At 44.5% G+C, this 20281-nt stretch overlaps 1 protein-coding gene across 1 annotated transcript in view; it reads right to left on the reverse strand.

The window, feature by feature from the left end:
- SNX5 (sorting nexin 5) overlaps positions 1 to 20281 on the reverse strand; it is a 317483-nt gene that overhangs the window by 178021 nt on the left and 119181 nt on the right. The window contains exon 4 of the mRNA XM_085611758.1: positions 4164 to 4274. Coding sequence (XP_085467884.1) covers positions 4164 to 4274 — 111 coding nt within the window. The remainder of the gene's footprint in view (positions 1 to 4163; positions 4275 to 20281) is intronic.

The following is a 20281-nucleotide window of genomic DNA, read 5'->3' on the forward strand; positions in this document are numbered from 1 at the left end:
TGCGCGGCTATCCTTTTGCCTGATGTCTCCAGCACTTTGGACTCCTCGTCGGGGGGAAGAGCATCACCCGTTGTTTGTGAATGTGTTCGTTTGCGAGCATTAGAAAAAACCATGGAGTCTAATGGTAACTGAGCCTTAATGTACATAGGGTCTCCGGGTGCTGGCTATTTTTTTTCGATTCTGGGATTCAACACCCGTGCCCTGGTTGTTTCTTTAAAAATGTCTTTTGCAGGCTTCAGAACCCCCTTCAACATTGGCAGAGTTTTGACGGTTTTCTCAGAGGAGGCAAACGTGTCCACTAAGAAATCTTCCTCTACAGTGTCAGAATGGAGTTCCACTCCATGATTGGCAGCAGCCCGTTCTATGAGGGCATTAAAGGCAGCAGTGTCCTCCGTGGGAGATGTCTTTATATTATAAAGCTGCGTGTCAGGAGCATCTGGTGCGTTACCCTGGTCGGTGGGGTCTCCCCATGCCTGATCTGGGTCTTGTATGTGATCATCAGGATCGATATCCACCGGGTAAGTGGTATCATCCCCTATATAGTCCTCTCCGGCGTCTGCCTCCGAATGCGTAGGAGAAAAAGACGGTGGGTCCTGAAGGTATGGTTGAAATGTTTCGGGAAGCACTGGTGTGGAACCTGCTGGCAGTTTTTGTTTCAAAGGAATCTTGTATGAGTCCAAACCCTTCTCTGGTGTGATTTTCCGCTTGCAGAGCAGCAGCCTACCAGTGTCGGCGTCGATAAAGTGTGCCTGTGAAGGCTCGGTATCGATTTGTCCAGCGGATAGTGTCTGTGTTTGGTGGACACGTGTCCGAATTTCGAACATTTTCGGTGCCTTGGGCGGCGGCAATCCAAATGTGATGTGCGCCGAGTGTGCTTTTGCGGCCTTGTGCGTTTCGGGACCCGACGTAGGTTCGAGGGTTGCCCGGTCCCTGATGCGTTGCAACGACGCTGAGACCTGTTGCAAGGTGAACGCAGATGGCGCTTTGGAACCGATAGGCACCTTGGAGGCAGGCGTCGAAGCGGTATACGATTTTTTCCCAGTCTTTGGGTCGTCGATCCGAAGGTGGGTATCGACGCTCCTTGGAGCCGATGATTTGGTAGGCGCCGCACCCTTTGATGTCGACGCAGACGGATCGACCACCTTGACCTTGGTGGGTTGGTCCGTAATCTTCGGTGCCATAGGCTGAGGCGCCTTGTGGGGACCGAGGGCCTTCTTCTTTGGCTCGGTGCCGGAACCTGTCTTGGTGAGCTCTGCACCGAAATCTCTTTTGGTGTGTTCGGTGCCGATGACCTGTGCCGGCGTCGAAGGAGTGGAGGGCTTCGAGGCCTTCGATCCGATCGCAACCAGTTTCACTTTCGGTTTTGATGTAACCGGTGCGACGGATGGTTTCGGTTTCACTGAATGAAATCCAGTCGTCTTCGATATTAATGGCTCCTGTGAAATGTTCGAGGCCGGGCCTTGAGGCAGGGCCGAAGAACTGTGTGACTGATCTTGGGTAAGGCCCGCAGGCGATCCCTCGACCTGAGCCTTATGACGACTTTGTCTCTCGGCCTCCGTATCGACGGGTTGGCCTAGCTCTTCGCTGGATCTATCTTCCTCGGCCCCAAGGGCCTCATCGTAGTCTCCTACCTCGCCGACGGCGTCTTCGTCCTCGAAGATCACCTCATCGTCTTCCGATCGGGATTCACGTTCGGAAGCATGGCTGGAGTCTATGTCTTCTATGCTCTCAGCTTCCTCATCCTCGGTGCTGAAGATGTTGACCGGGGCAGGCGCCGATTGCTGTGCCTCCAATCTCGCTGCACGTCGATTCCGCAGAGTCTTCTTCGAGCGGAACCGGGCGCAGGCCATACATTTTGACTCATCATGATCCGGTGAGAGACATTTGTTGCACACCGGATGGACATCGACGTGTGGGTATTTCGCATGGCATAAAGGACATCTCTTGAAAGGAGTCCTCGATTCCATCGTCGAGCATTGATCGATGTTCGGACCGAAGCGGATGCGAAAAGCGTGAAGAAGTTACTAAAACACAAAATAAACTGGTCGATACCGAACGCGAACAATACCAACGAAATCTAAAGGCCTTTTGGCCTTAAACTAAAGTTTCCGAACTTGAGCTAAGATAAGCACATCCGAACCCAATGGCGGAAAAAAAACAATCTAAGGATGGAGAGGATGCCCATGCGCACTGTAGTCCAGGGGAGGAGCCACCTATCTCGTGATACTTCGAAGACTCTTCCAGGACAACAATGTGCAATCATCCGGACCCAACACTAGGCGGCGATCTATGCACAGATATGAATTCAGCAGCCCACATGCCTCGAACATAAACAAACCAGGATTTTCCATGATGTTGCGGAAAAAAGGACGGAAATTTGGTGTGGATGTCTTATGTGGAAAAATGTTATCAAGGCCTAAGCACAAAGTACCCCAAATAGAAAAAGAAAAAAAAAAAAAAGACTAGGAGTGGAAAAGGCTCAGCATCCTAGGGGTTAACGCTCTAGGTGCTACCTCATGGAGAATAAGAGAAAAAGACTTTCCGCTATGAACACTGGAGGGGAGAATAGGATCAGCCACTAAAAACACTGGTAACACCATGCTTTTCAAAAGTGTTAAGTCCTAGTACCCCATCTAAGCATTTTTTTCTTAATCTTACCTAGGTGAGACAATTCAATCAATTAAATCAATCAAACATTTAAAAGACCCCCGGCAAATCACCAGCGAGGGTCTTTAGGCACTGGAGCGGTTGCCCGCTACTTTGAAGTTTTGATCATTCAAACATCCAAGTCTTTAGTTCTCTTCTGAATTGCTGGAGCAACAGTGCAGTCCTGAGGTACAGGGGAAGGCCATTCCAGGCCTTGGCTGCCAGGTGCAAGAACAATTCTCCTCTGCTGTTGTCTCAGAGGATCTGTGGGGTGTCAGGGAGGGAGAGGGAAGCTGATCGAAGGTGTCTGACCAGTTGTTGGAAGGTCAGCCGTTTATTGATGTAAGCTGGTCCTTAATTGTGCAGGGTCTTGAAGGCATGGGTCTGAATCTTGAACTGGCATCTCTTCTGACTCAGGAGCCAGTGTAGCTTCCTGAGAGGAGGTGAGATGTGGATCCTCCTGGGGAGGTAGAGTATGAGTTTTGCTGCTGAGTTCTGTATTGTCTGAAGTTGCTTGGAGAGCCGTGCAGCGATTCCTATGTAGATTGTGCTTCTGTAGTCTAGTCTGCTGGCGATGAGGGCCTGCGTGAAGGATCTTCTGGTGTTTATCAGGAGCCACCTGAAGATCTTTTGGAGCATGCGTAAGGTGTGGAAGCAGGCGGATGAGACTGTGTCAACTTGTTTCTTTATGGATAGCTTGTTATCCAGGATAATGCGGAGGTTGCAGGTGTGGTCTGTTGAGATGGGGGGCAGGGCTCTGAGGGCCACCACATGTTGTTCCATGGCGAGGTGTTGTTACCAAAGATGGGGACCTCCTTCTAGTCTGTGTTGAGACAGTTGTCCTTTATCCAGTCCTCACAATTCATCATGCATCTGTGGAAGTTTGCTTTTGTGGTGGAGGGATCTTCGGACAGTGAGAGGATGAGCTGTGCATCGTTGGTGTAGGAGAGGCTGTTGAGTTTATGTGATCTGACGGTGTCAGCTAGGGAGTCATGTAGGTGCTGAAGAGGGTTGGGCTGATGGACTTTCCTTGGGGAATTCCGCAGATGATCTTCTTGGGCTCGGAGGTGAACGGTGGGAGACTGATCCTTTGGGTTCTGCCAGTAAGGTATGAGGCAACCCATTTGAGGGGGTTTCCTTGGATCCCAATGTGGTGGCGACAAGTATGTTTTATTCCATGAAACAAACGCTTCACTTGGACTTCCCCATCAAACTTTATTTGCTACCTCCAGATTATTTCAAATGTAGTAGATTGTCCAGTTCTTGGACTTCCTGCCTGCACCTCTATCATACCTTAAATGGTGTCTCTACACCGCCGTTGGGGGCTTAAACAAAGGCTACTTCTCTAGGGCCCATGGTCTTTCATTATTTTTTGTGTGGTTCGCTAAAAAGCAAATGATTTCATTTGATATTTTCTGGAAACCTTTTTCTGATGACAACCTTACAAGTTCATACACTGCTGGAATAGATAAGATACATGTACGAGACAAGTGTACTTCGTGGGCACAAAAACTTACCATTATTCCTGCATAGTCTTCACTCTCGATGAGCGTTTCGTGCAACCAGATAAAATCTTCATGCTGCCTCAACACAGAAAGCTCTGGGCTTTGGAAAGCTGGTAGCGTTGTCTACAAAAAAAAAAATGAATAATAAAAATGAACACTGTGACAAATACCTTATTTCCAAACTCTGGCACAATAAAGATGTTCGGCAGATTAATGAGGTGCATCTTATGTCAGTGATTCCCAGACAATCAGGTTGTCCTTTTACTTGACTCAGTGGGCTCCCAGGTGCTACTGCGTCCAATGACACATACAGTCCACAAGAATGGTTTTCATCTAGAGTAAGAGAAGCTTAAGGCTAAGCTAGGTTACGAGGGATCTTAAAATCAGATGTGGTTAGCCTTCCTAAGCCTGCTTTTCTTGCTTGTGATTAGTAAAACACCTGCCTGCAAACACCTTTAACCACCGCAAAGTTTACATGGCGAGTAGTTTAGATTCCAAAAGATACAAGTCCACCTTTGCAGGCTTCTGATGTTAGGAGGTGGAATATGCTCCATGGAATACATCAGTTTATTTTTCACAAGTTTTGCTTATCAGGTGAAAATAGTTGAATAAATAAAAAGGTTTCCTTTATATTAGCCCAAATACTCCAGGTCAACAGAGGTTTTACACTTACTGGCAGAAACTGATGTCACCTTTTGGTGCAACTAGAAAAAAGATCTTTAAAACTTTTACAACAAAACCATGCGCAGATGATACAAGCGCAAGGTCCCTCACTCCCAATGTAGTCAGGCCACCGCCTCATACATATTCTGCATACGCACTTCTGCTACCTGATGTTTTGGAACCACTAAAAGGACAAATGGTCGATGCACGTTAACAGATTTCCGGCTAGATGTACGAAGCATTTTTACAGTTCCAAATTGACGATTTGCAAAATAAGGACATTTACGACTGCAAAAATTGTTTTACATCACCAAACTATAATATTCGGTACGTGGAAAAGTTGAGGGTGTCCCTTCCTAAGACTAAATTGAATTGGTATTTACAAATGTTTTGTCACCAAAATGCGGTCGCAAAAAATTCTAAATTTACCGTCATTTGAAAAATGGTGGTAACCAATTTGTAAATGGTAGAGGGGTTCCCTAGAGACCCCTTCCTCTTTGAGAATGGCTGTCAAAATATTTTTTAAGAGCAAGCAGTGGCCCACTTCACTTTAAAGTTCCATTGTTTTTGTTTTAAACACTTCCTGTTTTCCTTTAAGGAAAACGGGCTGCTTTATAATAATAATAATAATATTAATAATATTTTAAAAAATATTGCTTTATTTAAAAGCATTGACCAACCTGGTGTTATGTTGACACCAGCAGCCCACCGTCTCTGTGATGGCAGTGAACCGTAGTGGGTCGCAAAATGCGACCCAAGTCATTAATATGCATGAGGTAGGTCTATTTGCGACCTGCTCTGAATCAGTAAATGAACTGGAAAATCGCTATTCCTAACTTTCAAACATCTAGATCTTAGAGCAGAGATCTTCAATCTGTGGGGCGCGACCCCTGGGGGGGCGCGACACCATCTCAGGGGGGGGTGCGCGCACTCCTCTCTAATCTTACCTTCATTCCCTGCCTCGCAAGTCTACTTGGAGAACTACGGTATGGTTGGAGGGGGGAGGGAGGGGAAATCGATGGAGCACTATGTGCTCATGCTTTTGTCTTGCTAACTCTCCCGGAGGTTAATTCATAGAGCTGAAACGCTTCAGCTGCAGTGGGAGGCAGGATGTCTCCTCTGCTAAAACCGAAAGCAAACGAACAGACAGTCCTGTTCCTTCGAATTCGATATCATAGCAGAGGAGACCCCTTGCCTCCCACTGTAGCTGAAGCATTTCAGCACTATGAATTAACCCCCTCCTGGGAGAGTTAGCTCTTCCCAGAAAAGAGACAAAGTTTCCAGGTACGTTTTAAGGCATGGGCAAGGTGGGTTCTGGCCCAGGGCCCCAGCCTTTTAAAGCGGGTGGGGGAGCTGAAAGAGCCAGCTCTGTTCTACAGTCTTGCCCTCATGACCTTGACATTTTTTATTTTTAAACACAATTTTGTAAATAGCGTTTTTCTATCATTCATTTTTAATGTGCAAGAGTCTATTACAGACATTTTGCAGCCAAAGGTTGTTTATGCGTCATGTAACATCCATATGATCAATACAGGACCTCACATATGAGAAATGGGAGGGTGTGACAGAGATTATTTGCAGTAATATTAGTGAACTGCTGTTGTGTTACATACTAAAAACACACATCACTATCCCTGAATATCATATGTACACTCTTTTAGTATTTGACCAAAGAAGGCATGAAAGAGCTGGTCCGAACAGGGGCCCCCAAAATACATTTGGCTCAGGGCCCTCAAAATCCTTAAAACGTCCCTGAAAGTTTCTTTTAAAATTACACAGGCAGGCGCGCAAAATGCCAGCCAGCCATGTGTTGTTTAAACAGCCTGCAAATTGCTTGTCTTGACACTAAATATGGTTATAAATAAAGAAGTATGTATTCATTTGTAATGTGACTTTTCTGTTTTTGTTCCCTTTTATTATCAGTCATGGATCATTCAGGCAGCTCTAGAAACCAATTAAAAGTTCTATTTATATTTGCTGTTCAAAGTATGCACAGACAAGTGCTGAAAATACGGCTTTAGGTGACTGCTTATTTTGATACCATATGTGACATCAAAATAATGAGCTGGCTACCCTAATCATAAGACTGGAAGTTTGTTGAGGGATCAGCACATTATTTCTTTCCTCCACGCTGATCCCTGGTTACTGCCATAATAGCAATAGTTTAACACGTTTGAAACCCTACGCTGCCGTCAATAACATGCTGACTTACTTCAAGTGTCTGGGATTGCACCTTGCTTTCAGACAACTCGCTCTTCATTGTCGCCCTTCACTTTCACCCTCACCCTGCACTCACACTGATCCGATACACTCACACCATTCACCCACTTACCCTTCACTCACACTGATCACCATGCACTGACACCATTCACCCACTTTCCCTCCGCTCAGTGATCACTCTGCACTCACAGTGATCACTCTGCACTCACAATGCACTTGCGCTGTTCACCCTGTACCTCACCCTGCAGTCACACGAGCACACTACTCAACATGCACTCGAGACACTTCACTCAACTGTCCCCCTCACTGTTCAATCTGCAATCTCACTCAAATAAGCCCACCACTAACCATACATTCATTCGTCCCACTCTGCACCAACATGCGCACCCAAATTCATATGGTCACCTCACTCACCACCCCTGTACACAAGTATGGGCATGTCCTGCCCCATCAAGGTTTTCGTCCTAAATTACAAAAGGAGACCTCTAAATGCACTGCAATCCAGCCTTCCAGGGGCTCCTTGATAGAGACAGTTCTGTTTTTGCCTTGATGGCCTGGAATAATTCCTAAACAGATTCTTCCAAATACCGTTTTGTTTAATCTCTTTTTAATGTGATTGATGTGAGGGAGTCTATTACTATTTGCAGAGAAATGTGTTTGTTTCATGCAACAACCATAAAAATGTTAACCATAAAAAAGTTAGCTCCAAGCGGGTCTTCACATATGAGAAATTGTTGGATATCACAGATATTATTCACTGTAAAATTAGTGGGCTGCTCCTTTGTTACAACAGTGAAAGCACATCACTATCTCTAAATATTAGATGTAAACGCTTTAAGAATTTCGACTACAGTGCCTGTGCACCGTTAGTAGACTGGCTAAATAGGGTATGGCAGAGCTGAAAGTAAATCATTTAAACTCAAAGCTGTACTGAACAGGGGCCCCCAAAATAGTTTTGGCCCAGGGCACCCAAAATCCCTAACATGTCCATGCCATCACAAAGTCTGTCAGACATCATTACTCTGAAGTAAAATAGACATGATTAATTTAATTTATGATTGGTTCTATTTTTTTTTTAAACATAAGCCTGACATGTCCTAAACCCCCACTGCTTCAGGAAAGCAACTTATCGTACCACTAAGGAATTCTCAATTAGGTGTTCATTCAACGCCCTCTCTGTGAACTTTCAACTGTCTTCGGATCCATAACTGGTTGGTGGGCAATTATCCCATTATAATGCTGCCTAAAACGTTTGTTAATGATTTCTAGAGAAGATTTGTTTCTCGTGCACCAGCTCTGAGCTCGGTAGTGCTCGAAAAATCTGACAACTCTGTCTCCCTTACAGTCCCCGTCTTGGCTGAAAATGTCTGCAGAATATTCAGCTTTGGGAGAAACTGCCATTAAAACTCTTGCCTTTCAGCTCGTCCTATTTATGTGAGATTGGGTTCTCAGCACTTGCAGCGTTAAATACTAAGTACCGTTCAAGACTGGATGTGGAGCACAATCTGAGGATGGCGGTATAAAAAAATCAATCCACAGATTGACCGTCTGAAAAACAGGCACACCTTGTCACATTTATGTTGAGGGTGTTATTATCAATCTATGTCATGTGTAAAACAAAGTATCCTAGTAAAAACAATCTGCGCACATTTTATCTTGAAAAGTGGCGTTTTGAGCTGTGTAATCAGCCTCTGTCATTTCACCACACCTACTCACAAACCTACAGTTTACTAAACACTCTTATTTTATTGAACATTATTTGCTGGATATGCCCGGAATATGCGCGTGGCGGTCGATTCCAGAAATTTCTGACAGGTGGTGGAGGGGGTCCAACATCTACAAAAATTCAGCTGGGGGGGCTCAACGTACAAAAGTTTGAAGACCTCTGCATTAGAGTATGTTGAAACACTGAATTCACCAGTCACGCTAACCCCAATCAAAGTAATGTTTCAGCACTCTTTCTAACAACTGAAACCAATTATCAAGGAAGGGTAACATGGGGATGTGGGTACGGCACTGATACAATTTAGGTTTCAAGTGCTCGATCTATGGTATTTTAACAAATCCGATCAATACAGGAAAAGAAATCCAAAGATGGCTGCTTAGAGAAGGTGTTTAGAGGCATCAATGTGGCGTTCCTGCAGATGTCTTAAAATACAACATGTGAGTAGGGGCATGGGGAGAGCGTGGAACATGTTCATATTACCCCTGAGGAAAAAATACTTTCACAAGCCCAAAATAATTTCGGACTTCAAGGTCTATCCTTTCATCTTTCCCCACCCTTATCCATACTCATTGCTTATAAAAGCTTGTAACTGAAGGACCCTTCAGGCAGCAAATCAGGACTTGCTGACAAAAGCCAAGAACTGACAACAGTCTTCATTTAACATTCCCAAAGCAACTGTAGCCTCCACACGACCAACAAGTTGAAGATTAGCCTTGTGAAAGTCAGAGGTGGGTATACTTGACAATTTTGGTAGAGACACTTCTGAGTCCCAAAGTGGAGCATAATACACAGTTCTTCATAGCAACCTTTTAACAACAAGTGCCTGGGAGAAGACTGAAGTCTCCCAAGGATAAGCCTGTGATCTGGAAATTTATATGCAGGTGCAGGAGGATTGTAACCACTCCAATGCAGGTCCATTATACACTTACTATCTTGTTCTGAGGTCCATCCCATGTCAGCAAGACTGTGGGAGGTAATATGGTCTAATGGCCAAAGCTGCCGACCATGTTCAAATTTCGGCCTCTGCTCAACATGTTGTGATTCTGGGCAAATCTCCCCATGCCTAAGAACAAAATGTGTAATATAATCTGGCTCTCATGTAAAAGCACTCCACTGCACTCGAGCCAAGTTCCAGATATACAAATCTACCAAAAATAAAACATTCAACAAAAGAAATACCTATCAGCACCTCAAAACATTTGTGTTGTGCATGAGAATACATGCCTTCACCTACGAAGACTTCCAGTCTACTTCTTGATTCTGTGTTCTATGCATCACCAAGGTGGCCATTTCAAGGGGTTTACTTCGTTAGAAAGCAGGTTGGTTTAGTAAATTAATATGGGGAGAGAAGCAGAAATCAGAGCAGAGTTTTAAGTGTACATGGCACAGAAAGCTGTAGCATTTTTCCCAGAAAGGATGCATACTAGCATGACAATCATTGGCATAGTGTTGAATTGTGCACTTTGCCTCCTGAGTGGCACAGGAAATAGAGGCAAGAAATGCTACTAACTAGTATTGTTGACTCTCCTACGATTAATCTGAGAAGCACCTGAAAAGGGACTGAAAGTGTGCTTCCTGTAAGAGCAACAAGCAAAGAAAATGATGCACCTTCACCTGGACCTACACAAGGTGAGGTGTGGCTCACTAGTTAGAGGCGGCAGACCCGTAAGCAGAGAATCGGCCAGGGACCAGGGTTCAATTCCCGACGCGGCAGGGTCGTGGACCAGGGTCAAAACGGACTCGATAATTCTCGCCTCGGTACCTACTCTAACCAGGAACACACTCGGCAACTCTGGGCATTAAGCTTGCCTCATCTCTACAACGGCCCCCCACAGACGCCGGGGATGCCTGGTTTCACCTTGGAGATACCCAGAAAGGGACCATCTCACAGGGATAGCCAGGACGGGTTCCCCAGCGGTCTACAGCGCCGGGACGCCCCGTTGCTGGGGCAGCTGTGCGCTTTACAAGTCTACAACATTTATATTTTATTTACAAGCGGCATCCAACAGAGTGCATTTAAAAGTGAACCACTTTAGACCTCCACTTTTTCTGAATGGTTAAAGAGAAAAGGTAGTTGGGAGATTAACCTTTTGGAAGGAGGTTCCTAGTTAACCTGGAGTGAATTTGGAGTTAACGTGTCCTGACGAAAGGAGTATTACTTTGTGGATTCCTACATGCATACTTATATTTATTTTCATTATTTTTTTCATTTTTTAATGAACCTGCGATTTTTATCCGTACGCAGGGATTTGAAGTTTCGAAGCCATCTAGCACAGTAGAACTAGACCAAAAGATCTGAAGGAAAAACTTAGAAATTGTATTTATTTTGAGTCTACTTCATTTACGCAGTCAGCACTTGAGAATGATCTGGGTGATAGAAAATGGAAAGACGAAGGCTGTTTCATTAAAGAACTGTGCTTTATATGTAATTTTAATCCAAAACTGCCTTTTCCATTAGTAAAGCACTTGGATCCAAGACGCTGACAAAGTAGAGAATCTGACGTTTGGTCTTTATTTTAAAAAAAAGAAGCTGTGTAGTACAACATAAAGCCCATGCTATCGAGTGTGCTGCAATTTCAGTTTTCAAAAGAAATTTGGTGTTACGAATACGTTGTTTTTTCAAGGCCACTACACGTTTATATTGTTATAGTCGTTCATAAGAAAACGGATAGCATTTTCTTCCCGGAGGTTAGGTCAGTCACTAATTCTTGCACATCTTAGTTAAAAGTAAAGAAGCAAACCAAGCAGATGGATATTCTATGATTAACTTATTTATGAGGAAATTAGTCCTTAAATTGGAATGTTCAGTTGCCTATGCGCATCTTGAAAAATGAAATGCATTCCTCTCAAACTCCGTATATAATTTCCATAAATCGGTTTCTATTATCCAAATCCTACAGATGGAACAGTCCCATCATTCAGGAGAGTGGAACACATTATGTCAGGTTTTAGCATATCCACATAAGAAATCAACAAAACGAAAAAAACTAAAAACATTGTGGTTTGTTCATATAGTCCTTGGCTAGCTCTGTAAATCTTGGTTGTATCAAGCTGTTGCAACCTACAGTGAGTACATACTTCGTAGCGTCTGTTAGCTCCATAAAAACTAAGAGTGAGCGACATTTGTGAAACTTTCATAATTTCCGTTTGTGTAATTACACAAGATTTTATTTTTTTATTATGCAACATGCAAATCAGGTATGTTTGCAAGTTTTCTTTAGCACAGTGTGCATCTTTGCGGCCAAAAGTGATGTGATACCTCCCAATAGACAACCACTTTTGCGAGGTCATGGATGCCTCTATTTTAAAGGCAGTTACTCAGGCACAGGCTCCCCTGGAGCAGACACTTCTGCAGTATGTGAAGTACTGCTTTAAACCCCTACCTGGGAGGGAAGACACCCTCTCGCTTATGCTCCCGCTACCTCCAGGGATGCCTGACCAGCCTGGGTCACTCCCCAAATGCAAAAGGGAATCAACCCCAGCATCAAACTGGACACTTTCGATAGGTTAAAGAGGTCCTTCATGGACCATTCTCAGCCCTTGGCACTAGATCTCCCTGTGCCCGGACCTTCTGGGTTTCAGTCATCCCTCTCCCCAGGGACTGACACTCTGGCTCCGATGTGGAGCAGGATAAGGGATCCCGCCAACGGCACCCCTTCCCCAGCCAACTTAGCGATGACACGCCAGTGGGTGATACCCCCCCCCTCAGGGGACCTCGGATATGCTGAACCCTGAACAACTACTACACCCGATCAGCCCAGCAGACAAAGTAGCGACCTATGTGCAGGGAGGGTGCGCAAGCTTTTAGATAAAGAGATCCGCAACCACTCTGTAGCAGCTAAAGGCTTTTCACCTCCAGTAAGGGCTCACATACTTTCAGGTGGTTCTGTTATTAGAAGCCCAGGAAGAAATACAGTTGTGGCTTGCGCAGATGGAGGCGTGGAATAGCAGAGAAATATTGGTCTTCCTTCCCAAACCAGTCATAGAATCCAACAACAGCGGCACAAGCGGAGTTGTGGGGAATCATCCACCGGAGGAAGCTGGTTCTACCTCAAAACATCCCGGGCATTAATTGCCTCGAACTGCTGGCAGGCTCCTTCGCAGTCAGGTGTTGGACCAAGGACCAAGCGAAATGCTGCGTCTTACTCAAGATGGACAAAGTAGTGGCGGTGCGGTATTTAAACCATCTGGGGGGTACGCAATCCAAAACCCTCCTGGACCTGGCCAGAAACCTCTGAGACTATTGCCACGCGAATCAGGTCTCAGTGATGGCGGAGCACCTCCTGGGAAAATCCAACCAAGTGGCTGACTGGAACTCCCATCACCTGAAATATGTGGTCCTCTGGCGGTTGCACCAGTCAAGTCTTCCAGGCCCTGCTTTGCCTTTTGCTATCTCCCAGGTACTTCAGTTGGCAACTGGGCCCCGGGGCGGTAGCCACGGATGCTTTTCTCTAGGGCTGGCCTCTAGAACAAGGGTACTCTTTCCTCCTGATCGCGATGATAATGCGCCTCTCGGCAAAGGATAAGGAGTGGAAATGGTGCTAATGACCCGGATTTTGGAGATCAAGTCTGGGATCTGGTTCTCCTGGAACTTTCTTACTTTGTTTGGGATTTTCCAATCCCTCTACTCTGCTTTTCAGAACTACTACAGGATTCAGAAGGGAATCGCCATAACCTAGACATGGGCTCGATGGTTTGCCTTGTGTCACCATTGACATCTGAATCCGGTGGGGGCAGACATTGTCCATATTCTGAATTTTCTTGCTTCATTGGCCTATAGATACATTAACACCTTTAGGTCGGTGATATTGGCAAGTCATACGCCAGTGGGTGATCACCCAGTAGGGGAACACCCCTTTGTAAGGAGGCTTCTGTGGAGTATCAGATTAACCCTTCCCCCAGAGCGTAGGTAGTCAGCGTTAAGGGACGTCAACAAGGTCCTGAACCTTTTCTTGTCATGGCAATTCAATAGGTATCTCTCAAGGAAAGAGATAACGGCCAAGCTGGCTACCCTGTTATGCCAGATATAATGTCGAAAGGTTTCAGATGTCAGAGCACTAGACATTACTGTTAGAGTATTTACCCCCAGATGGGGTTACTTTCCATATTTCAAAATGTAACTCATGTGTGGTGTCTTACCCTTCCTTTCCAGATTCCCCAAAGTTGTGTGTAGTGTGGTGTATTAAGAGCTACAAGACAATGACAGCAAACATCCGCCCCCATGGTGAGATGTAACTTTTGATTGCCCTCAGAAAGTCACACAGGTGGTCTCCTTGCCCACCATCGCTACATGAGTTTGATGGGCTATGCATGAGGCTGGCAATGATACTAAGGTATTTGGTACTCATTCCATTAGAGAGCCATGGCCTTAAAAGCGTTCTATCTAGGGGTTCGCCTGCAAAATATGCTCGATGCAGTGGACTAGTCTTCAGATTCTATCTTAAGAGATTTAACTTTAAACCAGTTCCCTGCATTGCATCACTGGTTGTGGAGAAGCTTTAAACCAGAATAATCCTAGCCTCAGGTCCCAAAACCTTTCGTTATGATAGCCTGGAAATTTTTCATTCTATAAAGGACACTGAGGGAAGGATTAGCCCACCCATTATTACATATGGTTACACCCTTTCTGGGATGTGACAGTTTTCTCAAAGATAGGTATCGTCATGCATTCAATCGGGTAGTACATGTTCATCTGTGATGTTTACTTCAAGCTATAGCATAACCGGTTTCTGAAGTCATAGTTACAGGATTTTCATTTGCATAGGTTTATTTTCCTTCAGGCTCTGATGGGTCAAAACAGGACTGAAGATTAGGTTACTCGATTTCTGTCACAGGAAGAAAGAGGAGGCAGCAACAGGGACGAAGGACTATTAAGGGGTCCCTGACAGTGTTGACTGGACATTGGTTTACTGTTGACTTTTTCCTCAGGGTTTATGGTACATGAAGTCTTTGTTGGTTGTGAACATGGCTGCTGTAATAATAAAAGTGAAGAAAGTACAGCATAATCACCCCCTCTACATCCCTAATAGAACTGAAACTTTGTTACAATAGCTAGGAAGTCTTACATTCATATAATCTCATTACTAGGACAGTAAGCATGCAGGTCTTCAAAAAGCACTCGCTGGTATTTTAAAAAAATGCCACGTCTTGCATGTTAACATTTGTAGGTATATTTTTGTCTATATAGGACATTCGGCTTTTCAATTCCTGATCTCAGAGCTGCACCCTCGAAGACGTTGTGCTTTTTAAATGTATAATAAAAACTGATCACACCAACATTTCAGAAGCATTCTCTGAACAAACAAATCCGATTGTCCTGTTTTTCCAAAAGAGGAAATGCTCTGCGCCAGACACCTCTTGATAAGGCCTTCCCCTGTATTTGGAAGTGGTGGATGGGTTTTCCGCCATACTAGTTTCTGTCCATGATTTCTGCTTAAGTCAACAAAACCTGGGCGCTATCTACATAGCAAAAGGAAATGGCAACAATAGAAAAGATAGCTGCTTGTCGCTGCTCACCTCTCCACTTGTTCCCGGTCTCAACTTGTACTTTTTTTTTTTTTTTAAAGCTAGAATGCAAACATTTTTCCCTGAACTAGAACTGACTGAATCATTGGGTCACTTCGCACGATTTAAATAATGAAATGTTGCTCTCAAAGCCATTTTTTTCTGGCCTAGAAAAAGCTTCAGATGACTGGACATGCTCATATTTTCTTTAATAAAATAAAAAATATATAAATATTATGTATAAATATGAAGAGGAGTTTTTAGCCAGCATCTTCATCCATTGCTCTGTTATAACCATTGCAGCATACACCACTGGGAACTGAGGTAGTCCACTACCGCCATTTGCATTACTCCCTGTACGTGACGGCAGTGTGCCTGTGCATGTACAGACAATGAAGTGAAATTCAACGCCGGTGCTCCTCGGCAAGGTCTTCCATTTTCTTCAGCAGTAGAGACACAGAAGCATGGCTCCGTTCATGGAGCCTCATTTGAGGCATTGGGTAGTGCAGTAGAAAACGGCACCATAAATTGGATTCTAGAATTTAAAAGCGCACAATCTACGAAGGCTGCAATAATGTCAGGAGTTTCACGAAACTACATGGAATGGGCCTTTTATTCAACTACGTTATTTTGCGCCACTCTTTGTTAAATAAAAGCATTTTAAAATTGAAAATGTGTAAACGTCGAGTCTGCAGAGTTGATTGTGACCACTGCCAACTAAAAACCCAGAGAGCCATCCTTCCTCGGGCTGAGTGCTCTGTGGTTAGCCAGACTTCTGCATTACATTTCTAACACATCTAGCACGCATGAGCTTTACACTTTGTCATTACATTTCATATAATTGTGCTTTTTAATGTACTACTTTGTTCCATTATGGTGGCTACTTTATGGGTATTTATGTTACACCCCAGTTGGTCTTCTCCTTCACCCTCAATCTCTCAGCTGTGGTGTCCGAGGAGAGGAAAGGTGTGTGTGTGTGTGTGAGTCTATATGAAATTACTTTCAGCAGGAGTTGGTGTATCCATTCCAGGGTGTGTGTAGGTGTGTAGGTATGTATGTATGTATGTATGTGACTCCTTATATGAGAAATGCTGCTCTTGTGCCCTTTTGGTTAGTCTTTTCTTTACGTTTGTCACACATTCACGTTGCACGTAACTAGGAAATTATAAGGGTATTAAAAAAACTGAGTTAATCCACCCCTGATCAAGGTGTTTACACCGAAATGCATTGGGGTTTTCGGCTTGGTACCGCTAATAAACTTTCCCCAAGCACATTTGGATTGTGCCTTCAATTTTGCAGTTTGGAGTGTGCGCTTGCAACCTGTTGCACAGTGAGTTGGAGGAAAAAAAAAAAAAAATATATATATATATATATATATATATATATATATATATATATATATATATATATATATATATATATATATATATATATATATATATATATATATATATATATATATCCATACGAAGGAGCCCAACAGGTGAGGCGCCACACACGGTCATACAATGTCCTTTTAATTTGGCAGATTGCAGGGAAAAACAGCATCGATTCTTCAACATTTTTACAGCCAAACATGTTTCGGGCTTCCTAGCCCTTGCTCACTGGCAAAGAGAGGCACAGCTGCCAAGTCTTCCGCCACACTCGTAGCGTTGATTTATAGTCACGCCCCAGGGCGTGTACTGACACAGCATTGTGGTCGATGTAGTTTGCATAACAGCGGGGCCCCTCCACTAAATTCGATAATCCTCTAGTAGGTTGTTGCCAGAAGTAACGCTGTGTCCCTGCCAGTAAATACAGCCAAAATCGGTTGCGCCGTTCCTTTTTCCGTTGTAATGATTCACAACGCTGGAGCCGCTCTTCTGCGGCGGGGCACCTCGCGACCCTGGGCGGGGCCGCTATACATCCATACGAAGGAGCCCAACAGGTGAGGCGCCACACACGGTCATACAATGTCCTTTTAATTTGGCAGATTGCAGGGAAAAACAGCATCGATTCTTCAACATTTTTACAGCCAAACATGTTTCGGGCTTCCTAGCCCTTGCTCACTGGCAAAGAGAGGCACAGCTGCCAAGTCTTCCGCCACACTCGTAGCGTTGATTTATAGTCACGCCCCAGGGCGTGTACTGACACAGCATTGTGGTCGATGTAGTTTGCATAACAGCGGGGCCCCTCCACTAAATTCGATAATCCTCTAGTAGGTTGTTGCCAGAAGTAACGCTGTGTCCCTGCCAGTAAATACAGCCAAAATCGGTTGCGCCGTTCCTTTTTCCGTTGTAATGATTCACAACGCTGGAGCCGCTCTTCTGCGGCGGGGCACCTCGCGACCCTGGGCGGGGCCGCTATACATCCATACGAAGGAGCCCAACAGGTGAGGCGCCACACACGGTCATACAATGTCCTTTTAATTTGGCAGATTGCAGGGAAAAACAGCATCGATTCTTCAACATTTTTACAGCCAAACATGTTTCGGGCTTCCTAGCCCTTGCTCACTGGCAAAGAGAGGCACAGCTGCCAAGTCTTCCGCCACACTCGTAGCGTTGATTTATAGTCACGCCCCAGGGCGTGTACTGACACAGCATTGTGGTCGATGTAGTTTGCATAACAGCGGGGCCCCTCCACTAAATTCGATAATCCTCTAGTAGGTTGTTGCCAGAAGTAACGCTGTGTCCCTGCCAGTAAATACAGCCAAAATCGGTTGCGCCGTTCCTTTTTCCGTTGTAATGATTCACAACGCTGGAGCCGCTCTTCTGCGGCGGGGCACCTCGCGACCCTGGGCGGGGCTGCTATACATCCATACGAAGGAGCCCAACAGGTGAGGCGCCACACACGGTCATACAATGTCCTTTTAATTTGGCAGATTGCAGGGAAAAACAGCATCGATTCTTCAACATTTTTACAGCCAAACATGTTTCGGGCTTCCTAGCCCTTGCTCACTGGCAAAGAGAGGCACAGCTGCCAAGTCTTCCGCCACACTCGTAGCGTTGATTTATAGTCACGCCCCAGGGCGTGTACTGACACAGCATTGTGGTCGATGTAGTTTGCATAACAGCGGGGCCCCTCCACTAAATTCGATAATCCTCTAGTAGGTTGTTGCCAGAAGTAACGCTGTGTCCCTGCCAGTAAATACAGCCAAAATCGGTTGCGCCGTTCCTTTTTCCGTTGTAATGATTCACAACGCTGGAGCCGCTCTTCTGCGGCGGGGCACCTCGCGACCCTGGGCGGGGCCGCTATACATCCATACGAAGGAGCCCAACAGGTACATATATATATGAAAAAACCATAGGTTTTAGGGAAAGTTATAGTTAGTTGGACATTTCACTCGTACAAAACCAGAGAAATTCCCCCGTTATAGTTAGTTCAGCTAACTATAACTCGTGCTCCCGTAATGCACTGCTGATGATGTCACATATTACATCACTCATGACATGGTTAGTGACATCACTGATGACATATCAAATGACATCACTGATGACATCATCCATGTGATAAATTGATGCATTTTCTCGCACCCTAATATAACCTTTGATACACCCACTCTAAATTACAGACTGCCACTCTCAAAACCATAGACTCTCCAACACCAATAACTACATACCCTCTCACTGATTCTTAGGTTTACAAACACATCCACTCACTCACCCGTACAGTCACTCATACTTATGGTCACTCAGTACAGGACTATCATATGCACTCATACACCACCACTCATCCATAGAGGTACTCGCACACCTAGTCAGTCATGCAAATAATTAATCACACTGCCATTTACTCACCTCTACAGTATACACACACCAGCTCACTTACAATACTAGCACATACTTACGCTCTTATACAATTCCTGATACAAGCAGACTCATCCATACAGCCACTCTCACATTCACACTCACTTATAGCCATTTATATACTCCAGCACACATATATACTGCCTTTCACATATGTAGTTGCTAATACATATACAACTGAGATATAAATTCACTCAGTAACACACCCCTACACACACTCACCCACAAACACACACACACACTCACCCATACAGTCCATCACAGATGCACTCTTGAAACCATGCTCCCTGTGAATCACCCACTCACACATCTATGTAAAGAGTCACACACACCCCACCCACACAAACACTCAGGCACCCATACAGATACTCAGACCACCAATCAATAACACATATAGACACTCATGTAGCTATTCGCAGACCCATGCAGCCGCTTACACAGCAACAGACAGACGGATACAGACATTCACACAGTTTACTCACTAACCCATGCATTCAGTAAGATAAAGTTTAATCACTCACTTATAGTCAGTCACGTACCTACTAAATCATCCATTCAGACACTATACACCCACTCATTCTTCAATACGCCTTTCCCTATATATATTAAACATATCTAAACTTTACAGAAACACAAAGTGACTGGATGATGTCATTTGAGATGTCATCAGTGATGTCATCAGTAATGTCACTGACCATGTCATGAGTGATGTAATATGTGACGTCATCAGCAGTGCATTGCGGGGGTGCGAGTTATAGCTAGCTGAACTAACTAGAACGGGGGAATTTCTCTGGTTTTGTATGAGTGAAATGTCCAACTAACTATAACTTTCCCTAAAACCTATGGATTTTTCAGTAAATATACATACAAATATATATATATTCACTTAAAAAACCATAGGTTTCACACATGTTATAGTTAGCTGGACATTTCACTCGTAAAAAAACATTGAAATTCCCCCGTTATAGTTAGTTCAGATAACTATAACTCGCGCGCGCGCGCAATCCACTGCTGATGACGTCACATATTACATCACTCATGACATGGTCAGTGGCATCACTGATGACATCAACCTTGTGATAGAGTGGCGGTCGCACGAGTTATAGTTAGCTGAACTAACGATAACGGGGGAATATCAATGGTTTTTTACGAGTGAAATGTCCAGCTAACTATAACATGTGTGAAACCTATGGTTTTTTCAGTGAATTTGCAAGGTTTTTTAAATGCTAATT

This window comes from Triturus cristatus, chromosome 6, assembly GCF_964204655.1.
Source record: "Triturus cristatus chromosome 6, aTriCri1.1, whole genome shotgun sequence".
Classification (NCBI taxonomy): domain Eukaryota; kingdom Metazoa; phylum Chordata; class Amphibia; order Caudata; family Salamandridae; genus Triturus; species Triturus cristatus.